General features: G+C 47.3%; 1 protein-coding gene across 5 annotated transcripts in view; it reads right to left on the reverse strand.

Moving 5' to 3' along the window:
- Nucleotides 1–21,773, reverse strand: part of pfkfb3 (6-phosphofructo-2-kinase/fructose-2,6-biphosphatase 3) — a 115,473-nt gene that overhangs the window by 19,795 nt on the left and 73,905 nt on the right. For 2 of the 5 annotated variants that reach the window (XM_038811899.1, XM_038811900.1), the window contains exons 1-2: nt 11,558–11,912; nt 557–682 (exon numbers count right to left, since the gene is read on the reverse strand). In XM_038811899.1, the coding sequence (XP_038667827.1) occupies nt 557–682; nt 11,558–11,639 (208 nt within the window). In that variant the 5' untranslated portion in view covers nt 11,640–11,912. Of the gene's footprint in view, nt 1–556; nt 683–11,557; nt 11,918–21,773 lie in introns of those variants that run through there. The other 3 variants (XM_038811903.1, XM_038811902.1, XM_038811901.1) reach the window with 3 other exon arrangements.

The following is a 21,773-nucleotide window of genomic DNA, read 5'->3' on the forward strand; positions in this document are numbered from 1 at the left end:
ACTTCTTTTTCAACCAGTATTTCGTATTCACCCCATTGCTAATTACGTGACTACCTGATCTTTTACCAGCACGGCCTTGGATATGCAAACTGGCCTCCTTTTGTCCTAATGATGCTAAATCACACCCCACTTGAATCACCACAAGAATAATTTCTGCATCTATTCCCAGGTTACATGGTTTTTAAGTGCGGATAGAAATGCATTAAGCAATGGTGTAAATGTACATGGAGTAAAAACAGAGGCGTTCTGCCATTAGCCAATACCAATCACCCCACCATGCCATTGGAGATATTCTAAATAAGACCGTTATTGAAATGAAAGACTCCTCAATCTCTCCCCACCACCCGAGTATGTGAGACTGACCTAGAAGTTCTACTGATAGCACATAGAGGGCTGAAAACACACAATGAATGCTGCATTCCTCTCAATTACCACAACCTCTCAGCAGTTCCTTGCAACTCACTAACAAAGAGAATCTAAGTTACTTGTTCCTGCTATTGCACAATACCATTCTTGAGCACCACCCTTACTGTTTCGCTCGGTGTAGTACACTTGCCTTTAGTTGGGGCTCCAATCCAGTTGAGGTAGCGAGTCAGTTTCTTGGCGATATAGGTCTTCCCCCGAGCTGGCAATCCCACCATCACAATCACAGTGGGTGAATTGGTGAGGTGTGGAACAGATGCTATTCGAGAGAGAAGAAAGAAATACATGAAGGAATGTTGATGTAATTAATTGCACAAGTCGCACCAACTTCATTTTCCACGAGGACGAGTCGTGCACGTTTCTCCCACGCTGTGCAGGATGAGTCATGCATGTTTCTCCCACGCTGTGCAGGATGAGTTCTGCATGTTTCTCCCACGCTGCGCAGAATGAGTCATGCACGTTTCTCCCACCTGGTTTTTACAGGTATGTAGCAGCATAAGGAACGTGCCCTTATATTGTGCTTGCAATCAACCACAAACAGGTGACATTCTAAAAGATGTCCACAGGGAGCGGTGGGTAAAAAGCGAAAGGAACGCCCCAACAATTAAATATTTTCATTCGCTCAATCATCCCGATCAGATACAGATACTCCCGTCGTTTTGCACAGTCAAAAAAAGCAAATACAAGAGAGTGTCGATAGCCCCTCCTGTTTAAGTGAAAACTTAATTAAAAATGTAATGCATCTCAATCCTACGATTCTCTAGCCATGGCTCCATCAGTACAAGGTACAGGTAGAATTGTTTTTTTGGGGGGTGGGGGTCACATGTTGCAGAAGCGGCTGCATTTTCACGAGTTCTGGTCCTACTCATCTTTTAATCCTTTATTTTATCCGAATGCACATTCCATCATTTTTTGAGGGGGATAAGTATCTTGCACCATGTCCCTGGATGATCCTAGTTGGAGTTTGGTGTCAACGGCCAGAGAGAATCCTCCTTTGATGGAGGTGGCTGGGGCGGGGTCCAACGTAGAGGCGGTTTTGCTGGTCAGCGGGTCCACGCCTCGGCAGCGCTGTTTGCATCGTACGACGGCTGCCCTTGCGAACGATGACCTCGGCTCCCTGATGCAGGGGCTTTTGGTTCGCAGAAATCTCGCGCGTGGTGTGTCGCGTACCCTGACCGACTCGGGAAGTGGGACATGGAAGTTCTCATGTGCCCTGTCTCTTGCAAGATGTGGGAGGCGAGTTCCTAGTTGAGCGAGTTCCTGATTGGCTGCCATACTTCAGCAATCTTGATTTGGAGGAATCAGGTTTAATGAGGTACACTGCATCCAGTCTTACAGGCCTGGGGTCAGTTTGGGCTGGCAGCCACTGGTCTTATATTAACCTGCTCTTGATGTTGGTCATGAGGGGTTGCAAGTGGCTGGTCATGTCGAGTCATTCCATCCTCAGGCAGGGCTCAATTCCTTGTTGACTGAACATTGGAGTGATGGCATGGAGGTGAAGACGCTTTGTTTGTTAGAAACCGAGAGATCCTGAGGGTTGTTCGATGATCCCATTAAAGCTTTGGCCTTTCCAAGCATCATAAATGGTGTTAATATCCTGCCGTTTATCAATAATTCTGGACTTTGCTCCCTTGGGATTACAGATTTCTTGTCGTCATTTCTCCCAGCAAAATCATATTGAGTTGGTTATGCGATATGTGGTTTGTGCACAGTCTTGTTCCTGTTTTTTTTTAAAAAACCTGCTATAATCCTTGCGGTTATGAAGAGGGAGTGCATTTTGACACCCCTTATCGTGTTTAGAATGAAGATGAGTGGAGCCAAGGCGGAGGGTTGGCAGGGCTAGTGATGTTCTCACTAGAATTGAAAATAGCCGGGGGGCGGCAGTGGTTAGCACTGCAGCTTCTCTGTACCGAGGACCCGGGTTCAATCCCGGCCCCGGGTGACTGTCCGTGTGGAGTTTGCACATTCTCCCTTTCACCCCACAATCCAAAGATGCGCAGGGCAGGAGGATTGGCCACGCTAAATTTCCCCTTAATTGGGAAAAAAAAATCAGGTATTCTACATTTATTTTAAAAAGAATACAGATCGACGTTTCAAACAAATACTGCATGCTCAAGTCTCGTAGATCTGCCGATGAAGCAAATCTGTATTGGCCGGAGTGCTAAAAAGCTTTAGATGAATCAAAATACTTTGAAGTTTCACCCAAATGAACAGCTGGACTTTTATTGCTTTTCCACACAAAAGGAAGCATGGCTGAATGCAGGAATTAGAGATCAAATACAGAGTGGAGTTTCTTTAATGAAATGAAAATGAAATGAAAATCGCTTATTGTCACGAGTAGGCTTCAATGAAGTTACTGTGAAAAGCCCCTAGTCGCCACATTCCGGCGCCTGTCCGGGGAGGCTGGTACGGGAATTGAACTGTGCTGCTGGCCTGCTTTCAAAGCCAGCGATTTAGCCCAGTGAGCTAAACCAAACACCGCTAGCTGGGGAGGGAGCACAAATTAATACACATCCCCAAAAACCTTTAGCGGATTAAAAGTTAGCACTGAGCAATGAACATGTTACATGGTAACAGATGTACTGCCACTCATTCTCAATACCTGCCATTTTGTTAAATTAAAAGACATCTTAAAAGAACGCAAAGCACCGAGGGTTAATTTCCAGATCACAATATTTACCTTTTAAAAGGGATGCTTGCCTACCGTGAATATTCAAGTTTCAATAAGTTTCATGGCAATAAATGCCTGATGTCATACAATTGGAATCAAAACAATTGGCCAACAATTCCACCCCCCAGAAAGATCCACACAATGGCTTCTCAATTCCCACTGAATGTAGGATGCAAGAAAGAAGTTGATTAGCATGGAATTGATCTATTTTGGGAGAGTTTAATTGACTTAAATTACAAGGACATATTTAGCCAAATCCTTAGCTTCATTCGCAGTTTGAATAATCCAAAAGAAAACAGCACCCACCAAACCCACAGGAACTTTGTATTGTAATTGATCTGCCGTATTCATTCTCCTTTGGATTTAAAAGGATTATCAAACACATATGAAAATGCCCTTGTATCCAGGGCAACATAGATATTATATCCAGGACAAACACCATCAGCTTTTGCATGACCTCAGACAAGGAGATTAAGTCAGGCACAAATGGCCCGATTTTTAGACTATCCATACCAGAGTTAAATCAAGCTCAAAAGATGTCAGTCTGAACAAACAAACGGTCAGGCTCAGCTAGCAAGGTTCCACACTCCGCACAGGCATGCAACTAACTCTCCCAGATGATACTAATAATCTGAAATGATGGATAAAGTTAGACAGTAAAACACAGGCAGGAGGCCTCGTGATACTAGAGACTGAACCACTTATAAAGTGAAGGAGTGCGGAGGGAGAGGTCCCGCAGTCCACACCTGCAACTCCACTGGAGTGAAAAAGGAAGACTGGGCCTGGCGTCACAACTCAAAGCTAAAATACCTGGATGTTTGAAGTTACACCTCCCTCTAAAACCTAACTGACGTCTGCATTGTACTGCCATAGATACATTGTAGTATCTAGGGGTCAGCTCATCGTTCAACTGGGTTGCACATAAACGGCCACATACATCATGGTATCAAGACCAGAATGCACAGACTAACGCAGCACCTGGGGCAGGCGAATTATTGTCACAACCATGGCCCACAGCAATAGGAAACACGTTCTGGGCCACGTAACATTCAACCAGAAAACTTGCGACAAGTTTATTTAACGTTATTATGCTACTCTGCGTGCACAACTCTGGGAGATCAAGAACATAAATTTTAATCAAGTTTTGCAGTCAACATCCTTAATTAAGCTGATAATTGATGCACAAAATCATAAACACAAGCCACGATCTCACAAGAAGCTCAACGTAATATATGCCACGATTTAGAATCTTCTGACCAAGGATTAAAAAAGGAACTGCACAGGTACCCTACAACATAGGACAGCCTCAACCATTCAGAATGAACAGATGTTTACCTGGAAAGGTTTACAGATGCCATCTTCATTGTAATCCACCTACAAGTGACCTCCCATTGTAATCGTGCACTCCAGATGTTTTTTTAAACTATAAAGTCAGGTCTGAAGAGTATTTATGTAATCTAATATACAAATGGATTCTACCCCCTGTGCATTACAACAGGACCCATCTGGTCTGTTACAATGGCCCAATATCATCAGGGGAAATCAAGCCTAAGCTGAAAACTACAACTGTATTCTTTAAAAAAAAAAAGAGGTCAAATTAACATAGCATTCATCAGGAACAAACACATTTCACCAAGTGGGAAATCAAATGCCCATAATATCCCCGATTGTAGCTTTAGAATTCAGCAAATAGTAAAATGATCAATTCCAAAATGATACCAAAAAAAAGAGGCAGATAGCAATTATAACAAGTCGGGACTTTTCACAGTAACTTCACTGAAGCCTACTTGTGACAATAAGCGCTTATTATTATTAATTACTACTTTGTCGATCTCAGTGAAGTCAATATAGATTAAAAAGTATAAGGACAAGGAAAGCAGTGTGCCTCTGCAAAAACGGATAGAGACAGCATTTCATCCCACTCAAAGAAACCATTTTCCACACAGTAAATCTGATTCCAATTCTCATATCCCACAAGGTAATTCTAGAAGATGATTCTTAAACTGTGGTCCTTGGTCACCATATTTCCAGAGTTGATTTCATTTCTTTCCCCCCCCCCCCCACCCCCCCCCATATGAAGAAGGGGTGTTATTTCTATTCCTCTTCCATGAGTGAATTCAAATTTACGATAAATGTATTGGCTGACACCATCCACAGCAGGACAGGTGATGGAGGAGTGGAACTGTGAACCACCCGTGTCTCTCTCAATAACCCAACCACCCTACAAGGACATGCAATGGAGAGATAGGTCAACCTCATCACTCAAAATCATCCAATTATTCCAGTTAATGCTTATGGAATCTAAACTCTCACAAGTCGGAGGTCAGTCGACACCGATTCTTTTGAAGAGCAATCTAGTCAACCCCATCCTTTTCCCATTTCCCTGCATTCCCCCCCAATTTCCAGAAATGTATCCCAATTCCTTTTTGAAGGCTAATATTAGAATTAGAATTAGAACAGTACAGCACAGAATGTACGGCCCTCGATGTTGTGCCGAGCAATGATCACCCTACTCTAGCCCACGTATCCACACTATACCAGTAACCCAACAACCCCCATTAACCTTATTTATTAGGACACTAAGGGCAATTTAGCCTGGCCAATCCACCTAACCCGCACATCTTTGGACTGTGGGAGGAAACCTGAACACCCGGAGGAAACCCACGCACACACGGGGAGGACGCGCAGACTCCGCACAGACAGTGACCTAGCCGGGAATCGAACCTGGGACCCTGGAGCTGTGAAGCATTGATGCTAACCACCATGCTACCGTAGATCCGTATTTAGCAGGCTATTATATAACAATAATAAATCACATTGTCATAAGTAGGCTTCAATGAAGTCACAGTCAAAAGCCCCTAACTCGAAAGCTGGGAAGTTCTGATTAGTTTTAATCCACATGATTAATGAGATTCAGATTGGCGATACTGTTAAATGAAAGAAACAATGCCTTCAAACAGCAGCCTTGCCCAAGTGGTATTATTCCAAAGCTGCAGTGTAGCAATCACTAATTCACAGGGGAACAGTGACTAATGTCACAATTAGTCAGCCATTGCAAAGAATGCTACTTAACTGCGGATATTCAAGAGGGAAACGGACAAGTTCCTATCTGCAGCTGACATTGTGACGGATGAGAAGGGAGGTGGGGTTTGGACCATCTGCTTCCCAGTCATTCACGTCCTGGAATTTGTTGGATCACCTTTGGGCGGTCAGGGAGGAATTGAAAACACCAATCCCACCAGTTGTGTGTTGTGGATGGGCATGGATGGGGCACACAAATGTATACAAGCTGCATGTCGACCGCATGGGGCAGACTTGATGCGCCAGCTTTGCCCTTTTTCCTGTTCAGTGTTTTAATACGTGTAAATATAAAAGAGAGTGCAAGGTTTCCATCAGGACATTGCAAAGATGGCGGCACGGCAGCACAGTGGCTTCACAGCACCAGGGTCCCAGGTTCGATTCCCGGCTCGGGTCACTGTCTGTGCGGAGTCTGCACGTTCTCCCCGTGTCTGCATGGGTTTCCTCCGGGTGCTCCGGTTTCCTCCCACACGTCCCGAAAGACGTGCTGTTAGGTGAATTGGACATTCTTAATTATCCCTCCATGTACCCAAACAGGTGCCGGAGTGTGGCGACTAGGGGCTTTTCACAGTAACTTCATTGCTGTGTTAATGTCAGACTATTTGTGACACTAATAAAAATTATTTTATTTTTTATTTCTTAAAATTTAGAGCACCCAATTCATTTTTCCAATTAAGGGGAAATTTAGCATGGCCAATCCACCTACCCTGCGCATCTTTGGGTTGTGGGGGTGAAACCCACGCAGACACGGGGAGAATGTGCAAACTCCACGCAGACAGTGACCCAGAGCCGGGATCGAACCTGGGACCTCGACACCGTGAGGCAGCAGGGCTAACCACTGTGCCACTGTGATGCCCTATAAAGATCATTATTAATGAGATTTTGTGTAATAATTACAGGGAGCCCTGAAACAAAACATGAATAAACTGCTCGAGCTATAATCCTGAAGTTTCCAGCACTGGTGTCACTGCAGTTACTTTGAGTAAATTTGACTTTCCAAGATCAACAAGCTCTAGAATTCAGTGTCAAGAATGCAAGCGGAGGAACAGTGCACAAGAATACTTCACACATTGTCTTGTGTTTTCTTTGTCAACAAAGATAGCTGACACATTTCAAGCACTCGCTAATTATTTTAAACTGGAAAGTGACTGCAACTCTACACAACTACAATTGGAACTTTTGGAATGTTCAAGAACAATAATTGACGAGCCACATTGTTCTTTACCTGCAAGAGAGAACAGCTGCGAAGCTATAATGCAAATTGCGAATACAGTAAATGGTCACAACATGCAAAACGTAATGGGTGGGCTGCTTGACTTTATCCTCAGCTGCTGGCCAGGAAACTCCTTTTGAGTTTGTGTCAAATTTTTGCCTTTGGGTCAATTGGGATTAAAGACTGGTTGTGTTTAAACTAGACGAGGTCAGATTCCTTGAATAAATACACCGGATGGAGAGGGTGTTGATCCCTAGCTCAGACTGGGTAGCAACACTGCCGAATGGAGGGACTGGGAAGCTTGTGCCAGTTAGTTGGTGACTCTGTGCATTGCAGAGGCTAATTTATAGATTTGGGAATTTCAGAATTATCAAACTTTACACCACCAGAGCTACAAACAAATAAAGATGCCAGTGTGTACTGTCATTATTACACATCAGCTAGCAACTGTTTGGCATAGTTCCAGGAAAAGCCAAGGAGCAGGGCTCAGTGCAGTGTAGGTATTCCATTAGGACACGGAGCACGAAACAGACAGTAATAATGACGTTCATAACCTGTTCACACTGCAACAAAATAAACAATCTCCCTCCCCCCACACACACCACCCCTCACTCTGACAGCCCCCACCCTCACACACACCACCCCTCACTCTGACACCCCCCCTTCCACACACACACACACCACCCCTCACTCGGAGTTTGGCTTGTTCAAGAACAAATCAGCCTTTCAAACTAATGTTGCAATTTGCCCATTTAATCCGGACACAGTGACCACACTCGGGGAAACCCCTGGGTAGGTCCTGAGGCGCTATATAAATGCAAGTCTTTCCTTTTCGGTCTCTCCCTCGGAATCATCGCATCTTCACCAATCCCATTCCCCTACCCAGCAGCGTTCAGACCCAAATCCCACTGGGGAGACAATGTGCCGGGAGGGGGTGGAGCATAAACTCATTTCACATGGATTTAATGGGGATAGAATTGCATTGAGAGTCTCCATGGTAACAGGCAAACAGGATGATGTCATGATGCCCATCCCACATCACATGGCCGGGTGGAAGCTGGAGACAGACACCCCACACACGCCCCTCACTCTCATCTGACCCCCCCCCCCCCACAAACACACACCCTCCCCCACACACCACTCACTCTCATCCGACCCCCCCCAAACACCCCTCACTGACATCTGACCACCTCCCTCCACACCCCCCCAAACACACACCCTCCCCCACTGACATCTGACCACCCCCCACACACACCCTCCCCCCCCCACACACACACCCCTCACTCTCATCTGACCCCCCCACACACACCCTCCCCCCCCACACACACCCCTCACTCTCATCTGACCCCCCCCACAAACACACACCCTCCCCCACACACCACTCACTCTCATCTGACCTCCCCCCACACACACACCCTCCCCCCCACACACACCCCTCACTCTCATCTGACCCCCCCCCACAAACACACACCCTCCCCCACACACCACTCACTCTCATCCGACCCCCCCCCAAACACCCCTCACTGACATCTGACCACCTCACTCCACACCCCCCCAAACACACACCCTCCCCCACACACCCCTCACTGACATCTGACCACCCCCCACACACACCCTCCCCCCCCCACACACACCCCTCACTCTCATCTGACCCTCCCACAAACACGCACCCTTCACTCTCATCCGACCCCCCCCAAACACCCCTCACTGACATCTGACCACCCCCCAAACACACACCCTCCCCCCCCACACACACCCCTCACTGACATCTGACCACCCCCCCAAACACACACCCTCCCCCCCCACACACACCCCTCACTGACATCTGACCACCCCCCCAAACACACACCCTCCCCACACACCCCTCACTGACATCTGACCACCCTCCCAAACACACACCCTCCCCCACACACCCCTCACTGACATCTGACCACCCCCCCAAACACACACCCTCCCCCACACACCCCTCACTGACATCTGACCACCCCCCCAAAACACACACCCTCCCCCACACCCCTCACTGACATCTGACCAACCCCCCAAACACACACCCTCCTCCACACCCCTCACGACATCTGACCACCCCCCCAAACACACACCCTCCCCCACACACCCCTCACTGACATCTGACCACCCCCAAACACACACCCTCCCCCACACACCCCTCACTGACATCTGACCACCCCCCCAAACACACACCCTCCCCCCCACACACACCCCTCACTGACATCTGACCACCCCCCCAAACACACACCCTCCCCCCACACACCCCTCACTGACATCTGACCACCCCCCCAAACACACACCCTCCCCCCACACACACCCCTCACTGACATCTGACCACCCCCCAAACACACACCCTCCTCCACACCCCTCACTGACATCTGACCCCCCCCCCCAAACAGACACCCTCCCCCACACACCCCTCACTGACATCTGACCACCCCCCAAACACACACCCTCCCCCCCCACACACACCCCTCACTGACATCTGCCCACCCCCCCCAAACACACACCCTCCCCACACACCCCTCACTGACATCTGATCACCCCCCAAACACACACCCTCCCCCACACCCCTCACTGACATCTGATCACCCCCCAAACACACACCCTCCCCCACACCCCTCACTGACATCTGACCACCCCCCAAACACACACCCTCCCCCACACACCCCTCACTGACATCTGACCACCCCCCAAACACACATCCTCCCCCACACACCCCTCACTGACATCTGACCACCCCCCCAAAACACACACCCTCCCCCCACACACACCCCTCACTGACATCTGACCACCCCCCCAAAACACACACCCTCCCCCACACACCCCTCACTGACATCTGACCACCCCCCCCAAAACACACACCCTCCCCCACACACCCCTCACTGACATCTGACCACCCCCCAAACACACACCCTCCCCCAAACACCCCTCACTGACATCTGACCATCCCACCCCAAACACCTGCATACCGACATCTTTCTGTCCCATACACACCACCCACACCCAAACACAAACCCCACACACACCACCCCTCACTCACTAACATCATACCCCCACACACACCCCAAACACAGTATCCGTCACAATCTCAGAAACCCGGCCCCCACTCCAGACACACATAACCCCCTCACTCTCACTGACAGCCGCCCCCACCCCCCACCCCCACACACACTACCCCTCACTCTTTCAGATAGCTCACACACACCCCTCACTCAGACAACAATCCCCCTCTTGGCAAACCACCTAACACACCCCCTAACACACTCAATCACGCACACACAGCCCCCACCCCCACATCTTAACCCTGACGCTTCTCAGGAAATCCCCCCTCACTCACACCTTAAGCTGCAAGTCAGTTACAGTGAAACTGAAAGAAGGTGTTCCGGTAACTCCGCTACATCAGAAAGCTATTGTGGTAATGTAGTATAATGCTGGGCAAAGCATGGCCCAGGGCACTGAGCTAGGAAAATTAAATTACAAAAATCTGGTCGGAGCAAGTGCCTCAACTTCACCCGTATGGAGAGAGATCGGGCTAATTGGCAAAAAAGAATTTTAACACATTTTTAACCCTGTACACAAAATATACAGTCAGTTGTCTAAGGAATTATGTCGACGTGGGGTTTATAGGAGATAGTGACATGATGGCCACATGCTTCAATCAACCTCAATTCAAAATGTAATTGCTGCCCGATTTACAGAGAAAGGGAAAATTAGCCATTAACTAACTTCAGGGAGGAAGAGGCAAATAGTGTATTCACTGTCTCAAACGGCACTGATATCACCGCGTCCTTAAATAACCCGGCATAAGAGGGTCCCACAAGCGGGCACTTGTATTCCAAAGAGTTTATGGCCAACAATTTAAAAAATAAATACATTCAAAAGTCTGGAACGCTTAGATTTCCTAAAACGAGAAAACAATTCAGTGCCTGGTACCAGAAAAAAAGCGGGAGACATCTGATGATAAAAAGGAGGCTGTGTCCCCCAGTCACAGAGCAATGGGTACAGAGAGAGAGAGAGACATGTGAGAAATAGCTGTGACATTCTCCGACTGGGTTACCATTCAAGAGCCGAGAGGGAGAGAGAATCGTGGCTTTGTATCAAACTCTTCCATTGATTAAAGGCAATGCACAAAAAGGTCTGGAAATGCCTATGATGGGACTCACGTCGGGATAGTAGTGCGGGCCGTTCATCCTTGTAAGGGATCCAGATTTTCTGCACGGGGTTCTGCGTTAGTTCCCTGGGCATTGTCTTGTCTGGCTGCTTGAAGGATCTTTTCTTGCTGCACACAGACACTTTTCCCTTTCTCTCTCCTGTGCTTGTTCGCTGCAGAGGATAGAAGTGGTACAGGCTGCGCTGATTGTCAACGTGGAGTTTGAGCAGTTGCTGCTCCCGGCTCCTCTGATTCTGCTCCGCAATGCTGCAAAGCAGCCGGCGCTCTCTCCCTGATGTACTCCCCACTGCAGAGGAGGAGAAAGATGTAGGAGGCCGAGCTGCACCTCGTGAGAGTGACTCAGCGCCGAAGCGGATCCTTTACAACCAACCACCAGCTCCAGGGCCACACCATCGCCAGGCTGCACCAATAGCAGGCAGCATGCAAGGGGCTGGAACGTCAAAACCCAACCACATCCCACCTCTGTCACTTGTCCTGGCTTTCATTGGCCCCTCAACCTGCCAATCGCCCAGTGGAAAAGCTTTGATGCATGAGTGCCCTTTTTTTTTTAGCAATAATTCCTTTTGGTTAATCGATTAAAGTGGAAAAGAGAAACACACACGCACCACCTTCTAATCCAATAGATAGAGATTCTAAAACACCTCGAAATATAAAATACACAGAAAACATGCAGTGAAAAAGATGCTTTCATTATGAAAGCTTTATTTTAAACATATCCACTGGCTAGAAGGTTTAGAAACGTTTTGTAGAATTGTGGAACTTTTTGCGATCCTGCATTTAGTTTCACAGCTAAACCAGGACACAGGTCCCCTTGGAATGGCCACTTTGAAGTGACAAGTTTGCAGAATTATGTTAGAGAGGTTTTCTGTGTTGTGGAGGCTGCTGAAGATTCCCCCCCCCCCCCCCCCCCCAAATGATCTCAGGTTTGGCTGCTGAGTAGAAATTCATTTCGACTTTTTTTCTTTCCACTCAATCCCCCCCCCCCCCCCCCCCCCAAAAGCATTTTGTAATTTGATGAAGGCCAATCGATTTAATGCAACCGCTTGGGAACGTTTCATTTAGCCTTTGTTAACACCGGCGAATTGAAATTCTATTTTTCTTTGAAACAGACGTGGTCACTTTTCAGGAGCAGATTTATTGGACAAGATAAAAACAGCCCAATTTATTTATTTAAAAAAAAAGAAATCCACGAAGATTTTCCTAATGTGGACTTTATTTGGGGTCTAAAATAGGATTCTTAAACATTCTTTGTGCTCTGCAATGAGGCAGCAATTGAATCGTCTAGACTATTGTAAAGGGGAGGGAGGGGTTGGGGAGAGGGGGCCAGATTAGATTCAGAATAAGGATGGGGGGGGTCCCAGAGCACGTCCCTCACGTACTAAGCGACACACAAAAGCCTTTCTCTCTCTTCCCACCCAGCTCTCGATGATTCATCCATTCCTTCCAATATTGCTGCTAACCAGGAACTATGGGCAAACTCAAGCTTCGGTTCCCGGACTCTCCCTGTCCACTATCAGCTCCCCGGGTGCTTTACCTGAACATGTATTGGTATGTCACTTAAAACAAAAACATCTTTACATGCCCCTAAAATCGACTGGGGGGAAAAATGAAGCATTGCCCGACTAAACCCCAGAAGCAAACTGCTGCAAATGTGCAATGTGATTTGATGGTCCAAACGGAGTTACAGACCACAATAACCCGCTACATCTAATTTAAGGGTTACCTTGCGTTTATCTGTAACGGCAAAGTGCCCTGAGCTAATCTCTCCACTCTGACTTTTGTGAGTCCAAATCTGCATTGTGTCCGGCCGCATTCAATCTCTTAACACGCTACCTGGTGATGCATAATATCAATTCGCGCTGTCAGAAGGATAAATTAATTTGTCTGCCCGGCACAATCCTTTGTAGTTTTGGCGGCCAGCTTTGCTGCCGAGGACTGACTGAGTCAGCAGCAACAGTCTGGGGGCTGCTGGCTGACAGCTCCTCCCTGGCTCCCCCTGGCTCTCCAAAGATTTTGGGAGGGGGATCACCCGCAATTCGAACTAATGGTTAAATGCAGTTCCCGCTGAGAGGGGCGGTACCGCCCCCCCCCCCCCCCCCAAACACACACACTCACTATCTCAAATGGAAATGACACTGCTCTTTCTGACCATTTGGGGCTTGAAGAGACACTTGCCTTTGTCTCAGAATCTTCCCTAATGATTATCTGTATCTAATCTCCCAGTCTTTACACAATGATGGCAGGAGGGGTTATTGAAGGAGATAAAGCTCGGTCACCCACCCACAGTCCCCCACCTCCTTTCTCATCTCGCCTGAAACGGGAGATCCTGGCTGACACCCACCCCAAATACCGCCATCACCAAATATCTGTCCTGGTCCACCCACCTCAACGTTACGACCAAGAAAGCGCAACAGCGCCTATACTTCCTCAGGAAACTAAGGACATTTGATAGGTCCACGTTAACCCTGACCATTTTTTACAGATGCACCATAGAAAGCATCCTATCGGGCTGCATCACAGTCTGGTATGGCAACTGCTCGGCCCAGGACCGCAAGGAACTTCAGAGAGTCGTGAACACAGCCCAGTCCATCACACAAACCTGCCTCCCATCCATTGACTCCATCTACACCTCCTGCTGCCTGGGGAAAGCGGGCAGCATAATCAAAGACATCTCCCACCCGGCTTACTCACTCTTCCAACTTCTTCCATCGGGCAGGAGATACAGAAGTCTGAGAACACACACGAACAGACTCAAAAACAGCTACTTCCCCGCTGTTACCAGACTCCTAAATGACCCTCTTATGGACGGACCTGATTAATACTATACCCTGTATGCTTCACCCGATGCCGGTGTCTATGTATTTGCATTGTGTACCTTGTGTTGCCCTATTATGTATTTCTTTTCATGTACTAAATGATCTGTTTGAACTGCTCGCAGTACACGTGACAATAAACAAATCCAAATCTAAAATCAATAACTCTCTAAACAGGCAAAGAGGGCGGTGGGAATCTGGAACTCACTGCCTGAAAGCGGTTGAGGCGAGAACCCTCACATCATTTAAGAAGCATCTCGATGAGCACTTGAAACGCCACAGCAGACAAGGCTGGGAAATGGGATTCGAACAGATAAGTGCCTGGTTGCCAGCACAGACATGATGGGCTGAGAGGCCTCTTTCTGTGTGGCTTTACGACCCTATTATTGGAAAGAGGAACAGAGGCCGTAATTCTTCAACCGTTGCGATTCTCGTTTCCCAGCGTCAGCACGCCACCACCTGCAGGTTTCCTGGCTGGATGGGGCAGCTTCAATGGGAATTCGCATTGACAAGTGGCAGGAGTAGAGAATCTGGCCGCCAGCGAACGGCGCACCATCGAGAAACACGCGGCTGGGGAAACGGAGAACCCCGCCCAGAGATTCAGCCCATGAGCCCTGGGCTATCCCCAGCAATGAGTGGAACAAGACATCTCTGATGGGACTGGCACTGAGTGGAATGTGGGTTCATTGAACTTGTCCAAAATTTACTTCAATCACAGCGATTAAAACTGGCTCCTGATTCCAAGGGCGTACATGGCCTCAGAGTGCACAGAAGATACCCCATGTGGTCAGGCCTTGTACCCAGAGATCAGACCACCTGACTGTTATTTTCCATTTATTATTTTAAATGCTATTCTTCTTTTACAAAAAAAAGAGGATTTTGGAGAAAAGCAGGGGACTAAAGGAGTTGCTCTTGCAGGGGGTCAGCACAGAGATGATGGACCAAATGGCCTCCTTCATGGCTGAAGCTCTTCTATGATTCAGATCCCCCCCCCCCCCCCCCCAGTATAACGATGAGACTTTGAAAGTATTTCAATGTGGAAACGCTTTGGGCCTCCCAAGGATGCAGAAGACTCTACATAAATACAAATGGCTTATTTCTTTTAAACTCCAGTTTGGGAGAGGGAGTGGCAGGGAAGAGGATTTACCATTGTTTTCTTAACCAAACACAGGCCTGGAGATGTACATGCTTCACGGGTATGTTAATTGGCAGTCTACATGTTGCACATGATGTGTTGATGTCAGTGATGGCATTGCAAGTTGCACCTCTGGACATAATTTTCATAAATGTCCGTGCTGCAATGTGGAAATTGATGAGGATCTGAACGTTCTTCAGGTATCCATGCAAGGTGATATTCTTTACAATGCACCCAACATCTGTATTTAATTCCTAATTGGGGCCAAGCCTGCAATGTACTGACGGCGCACCTGAAAGGTGGCACCACCGATAGTGCAGGACTTTCCCAGTGCCTGCACAGAACTGTCAGCCTAGATTGTGCTTAAATTTCGGACTTACATCTTCTGATTCAGGGACGAGAGTGCTATCATTGAGCCAAGGCAGGTGGGTAGTGTGAAGAGTGAAAGCTGAACTCAAAGGCTGATTCACATCAGTCACCATCGGTCTTTTCTGCATTAACACCAGCATTGTTTTTTGCTTCACAATTATATTTGCAGGTAAATGCCCCAAGCCACAATAAACACAGCCACTTCCATTTTTTTAAAATTTAGTGTATCCAATTAATTTTTTTTCCAATTAAGGGGCAATTCAGCGTGGCCAATCTGCCTACCTTGCACATCTTTGGGCATAGGGGCAGCAGGGTAGCATGGTGGTTAGCTTAAATGCTTCACAGTTCCAGGGTCCCAGGTTCGATTCCCGGCTGGGTCACTGTCTGTGTGGAGTCTGCACGTCCTCCCCGTGTGTGCGTGGGTTTCCTCCAGGTGCTCCGGTTTCCTCCCACAGTCCAAAGATGTACAGGTTAGGTGGATTGGCCAGGCTAAATTGCCCGTAGTGTCCTAATAAAAGTAAGGTTAAGGGGGGGTTGTTGGGTTACGGGTATAGGGTGGATACGTGGGTTTGAGTAGGGTGATCATGGCTCGGCACAACATTGAGGGCCGAAGGGCCTGTTCTGTGCTGTACTGTTCTATGTTCTATGTTCTATCTTTGGGTTGTGGGGGCGAAACCCACGCAAACACGGGGAGAATGTGCAAACTCCACACGGACAGTGACCCAGAGCCGGGACCGAACCTGGGACCTCGGCGCCGTGAGGCAACAGGGCTAACCCACTGCGCCACCGTGCTGCCGCCACTTCCATTTTAAGCTACAGTTAAAAGAAACATATCTACAACAAGACTTTACATTTACGTAGCACCTTTAACACAGTAGAAACATCCCTTCACAGGGCATCCCATAAAAAGATATAAGGACAAGTGACCAAGACCTTGTCGGAGGGTTTTAAGAAGCATCTGGAGGGAGAATTCATCCCTAAATCTTTCTATTTATGTGGTCTAATGTCCCACTCCTGAGAGCCTAGGGTGAGATTCCAATGCAGTCCTGTGGGAATGCTGCCCTGTCAGAAATGCCAGCTTCCAGAGGAGAAAAGTAGGGAAAATCCCCAGATATTCTATAAGTATATCAATGGGAAGAGGCTAACGAGGGAAAAAGTAGGGCCCATTAGGGACCATGAGTGGAGCCAGAGGACATTGGTAGGCAGTTCAATGAATATTTCACATCTGTCTTCACCCAAAGAATGAGGATGTAGGTGTGGAACTCGGAGAGAGACTGTGAGGTTATTCCGCACGTTGTCAGAGGGAGGGACAAGGTGTTGGAGCTGTTGGCAAGCTTAAAAGTGGAGAAATCTCAAGGCGCAGATGAATTGTGTCCCAGACTGCTGTGGGAGGCAAGTGAGGAGATTTCAGGGGGCCTGATCCAAATTTTTAATTCCTCTCTGGCCATGGGAGAGATGCCAAAGGACTAGAGAACCGCAAATGTGGTCCCACTATTTAAGAAAGGCTGTAGGGATGAGCCAGGGAACTCTAGGCCAGTGAGTCTCACGTTAGTGCTGGGGAAACTAATGGAGAAGATTCTGAAGGAGAGAATCTATCTTCACTTGAAGAGGCATGGTTTCATCAGGAATAGTCAGCATGGCTTTGTCAGAGAGAGGTCATTTGATTGAATTTGATTGAATTTTTTGAGCACGTGACAAAGTGTGCAGATGAGGGTAGTGCAGTTGATGTAGTTTACATAGTTTTCAGCAAAGCATTTGACAAGATCCCACATGGGAGACTTATAAAGAAGGCAAATGCACATGGGATACAGGGGACTTGAAAAGGTCGATTCAAAGCTGGCTGAGCTGTGGGAGACAGAGGGTAATGACAGACGGCTGCTTTAGGGGCTGGAAGCCAGTGTCCAGAGGTGTACCACAGGGATCTGTGCTGGGCCCCCTATTGTTTGTCATTTATATTGTTATGGGACAGGGTTTAGAAAACTCCAAAGTGTATTATGGAATTCACCTGACCTATAACTCTTGGATTTGGCTCGGATGAGCACAAGAGCCTGCCTTTCAGATGTTATTCAACAGAGTTCTCAGGTGTTTTTAATCAAAAAATAAGCTTTATTCTACGAATTTAGTTAACATTTGTATAAACACACACAGTAAGAATTTTTTATCAAGTAAAAACATAAAGACCCCACACAGCTACAGTAATCCAGGTATAACCCTTCATGAATTCCCCCTTAACTGTTCCAATTAAATAACAAAATCGAAGTAAAACCAGTAACCCCTTTTCAAAGGTGTGGCCCAGCACACGGCATTCTTACTGCTATAAGACTGTGAGTGATATTCTTTTCCCCTTCTCAAACAGCAGGTTTGAATTCCTTCCAGAAATCAATTATCTCTTTTAAGTTATCAGGTAGTCTGGAAACAGTTTTTAAAATGAAGATAGAGAAAGACTTCATTCAACCAGTCCAAACTCAAAGCAAGAGTAAAACACAGAGCCACAGCCCAGCTCCACCCACACAATGACATCACTGAAGCCATGTGATAAGACAAAAATATTTCCCATGACAATATAAATGACTTAGATGACTATGTGGGGGGGGGGGGGGGGGTGTAGGATCAGTAAGTTTGCAGATGACACAAAGACAGGCTGGGTGGTTAACAGTGAGGTTGAGTGTCTTGGGTTGCAGGAAGTTATAGACGGGATGGTCAAACGGGCAGAAAAGTAACAGATGGAATATAATCATGAAAAGTGTGAGGTGTTACACTTTGGAAGGAGCAATTTGACAAGGAAATATTCAATGAATGGCACCACACTGGGAAATCCTGAGGAATAAAGGGACCTTGGTGTGTTTGCAAATAGATCTCTGAAGACAGAAGGGCAGGTTAATAGGGTGGTGAAAAAGGCAAACGGTACACTTGCCTCACTCAATCGTGGCCTAGATTACAAAAGGAAGGAAGTCATCATGTTGGGAGTTGTATAGAACATTGGTGAGGCCACAGCTGGAGTACTGTGTGCAATTCTGGTCACCACATTATAGGAAGGATATGATTGCGCTGGAGGGGGTGCAGAGGAGATTCACCAGGATGTTGCCTGGGATGGAATGTTTCAGTTATGAAGAGAGGTTGGATAGGCTTGGGTTGTTTTCGCTGGAGCAGAGAAGACTGAGGGGCGACCTGATCGAGGTGCACCAGATTATGAGGGGCATAATCTGTTATGCCCGAGTTCTCCTTAGTTGAAGGGTCGGTTACGAGGGGGACACAACTTGAAGATGAGGGACGCGAGGTTCAGGGGGGGATTTGAGGAAAAAACCTTTTTACCCAGAGGGCGGTGATGGTCTGGAACGCACTGCCTGGGAGGGTGGTAGAGGCGGGTTGCCTCACATCCGTTAAAAAGTACCTGGATGAGGACTCGGCACATCATAACATTTGAGCCATTTGTAGGCTATGGGCCAAATGCTGGCAAATGGGATTAGGATTGGTAGATCAGGAGTCTTTCTTACGGCGGTGCAGACTTGATGGGCCGAAAGGCCTTTTCTGCACTGTATTTTTCTGTGATTCTGCGAAACGTTAAACCAAGACCATGTCTGGACTCTCAGATCCCATGGCCATTATTAGAAAGATGAGCAGGGGTTATTCTGTAGATAGAGAGTGTTGGTCTAGACAGAGAGTGATCGTCTAGATAGAGAGTGATGGTGTAGACAGAGAGTGGTGATGTAGACAGAGAGTGATGGTGTAGACAGAGAGTGGTGATGTTGACAGAGATTGATGGTGCAGAGGGGGAGTGATGGTGTAGACAGAGAGTGATGGTGTAGACAGAGAGGGATGATGTAGAGAGAGTGACAATGTAGATAGAGCGTGATGGTGTAGACAGAGAGTGATGATATAGAGTGATGGTGCAGACAGAGAGTGATGGTGTAGACAGAGAGTGATGTTGTAGACAGAGAGTGATGGTGCAGAGGGGGTATGATGGTGTAGACAGAGCGTGATGGTGTAGAGAGAGTGACGATGTAAATAGAGAGTGATGGTGTCAACAGAGAGTGATGGTGTAGAGAGAGTAATGGTGTAGATAGAGAGTGATGGTGTCGACAGAGAGTGATGGTGTAGACAGAGAGTGATGATGTAGACAGAGAGTGATGATGTAGACAGAGAGTGATGATGTAGATAGAGAGTGATGATGTAGAGAGAGTTACGGTGTAGATAGAGAGTGACGGTGTGGACAGAGAGCGATGGTGTAGACAGAGAGTAATGATGTAGACAGAGAGTGATGATGTAGAGAGAGTGACGGTGTAGAGAGTGACGGTGTCGACAGAGAGTGATGGTGTAGACAGAGAATGACGGTGTAGATAGAGAGTGATGGTGTAGAAAGAGAGGGACGGTGTAGAGTGACGATGTAGATAGAGAGTGATGGTGTCGACAGAGAGTGATGGTGTAGAGAGAGTGATGGTGTAGATAGAGAGTGATGGTGTCGACAGAGAGTGATGGTGTAGACAGAGAGTGATGGTGTAGACAGAGAGTGATGATGTAGACAGAGAGTGATGATGTAGACAGAGAGTGATGGTGTATATAGAGAGTGATGATGTAGACAGAGAGTGATGGTGTAGACAGAGAGTGATGGTGTAGATAGAGAGTGATGATGTAGATAGAGAGTGATGGTGTAGACAGAGAGTGATGGTATAGACAGAGAGTGATGATGGAGAGAGGGTGATGGTGTAGATAAAGAGTGATGGTGTAGAGAGAGTGATGGTGTAGATAGAGAGTGATGGTGTAGACAGAGAGTGACGGTGTAGATAGAGAGTGATGGTGTAGACAGAGAGTGATGATGTAGAGAGAGTGACGATGTAGATAGAGAGTGATGGTGTAGACAGAGGGTGATGTTGTAGACAGAGAGTGATGGTGCAGATAGAGAGTGATGGTGTAGACAGAGAGTGATGGTGTAGACAGAGAGTGATGGTAGACAGAGAGTGATGATAGAGAGAGAGTGACGGTGAGAGAGTGACGGTTGTGACGTCGACAGAGAGTGATGGTGTGTAGTCAGAGAATGACGGTGTAGATAGAGAGTGATGGTGTAGAAAGAGAGGGACGGTTTGTAGAGTGACGATGTAGATAGAGAGTGATGGTGTCGACAGAGAGTGATGGTGTAGAGAGAGTGATGGTGTAGATAGAGAGTGATGGTGTAGATAGAGAGTGATGGTGTAGAGAGAGTGATGGTGTAGATAGAGAGTGATGGTGTCGACAGAGAGTGATGGTGTAGACAGAGAGTGGGGTGTAGACAGAGAGTGATGATGTAGACAGAGAGTGATGATGTAGACAGAGAGTGATGGTGTAGACAGAGAGTGATGATGTAGACAGAGAGTGATGGTGTAGACAGAGAGTGATGGTGTAGATAGAGAGTGATGATGTAGATAGAGAGTGATGGTGTAGACAGAGAGTGATGGTATAGACAGAGAGTGATGATGGAGAGAGGGTGATGGTGTAGATAAAGAGTGATGGTGTAGAGAGAGTGATGGTGTAGATAGAGAGTGATGGTGTAGACAGAGAGTGACGGTGTAGATAGAGAGTGATGGTGTAGACAGAGAGTGATGATGTAGAGAGAGTGACGATGTAGATAGAGAGTGATGGTGTAGACAGAGGGTGATGTTGTAGACAGAGAGTGATGGTGCAGAGGGGGTGTGATGGTGTACACAGAGAGTGATGGTGTAGAGAGAGTGACAATGTAGATAGAGAGTGATGGTGTCGACAGAGTGTGATGGTGTAGAGAGAGTGATGGTGTAGATAGAGAGTGATGGTGTCAACAGAGAGTAATGGTGTAGATAGTGATGATGTAGATATAGAGTGATGGTGTCGACAGAGTGATGGTGTAGACAGAGAGTGACGGTGTAGACAGAGAGTGACGGTGC

The sequence above is a fragment of the Scyliorhinus canicula genome, chromosome 11 (genome assembly GCF_902713615.1).
Source record: "Scyliorhinus canicula chromosome 11, sScyCan1.1, whole genome shotgun sequence".
NCBI classification, from domain to species: Eukaryota; Metazoa; Chordata; class Chondrichthyes; order Carcharhiniformes; family Scyliorhinidae; genus Scyliorhinus; species Scyliorhinus canicula.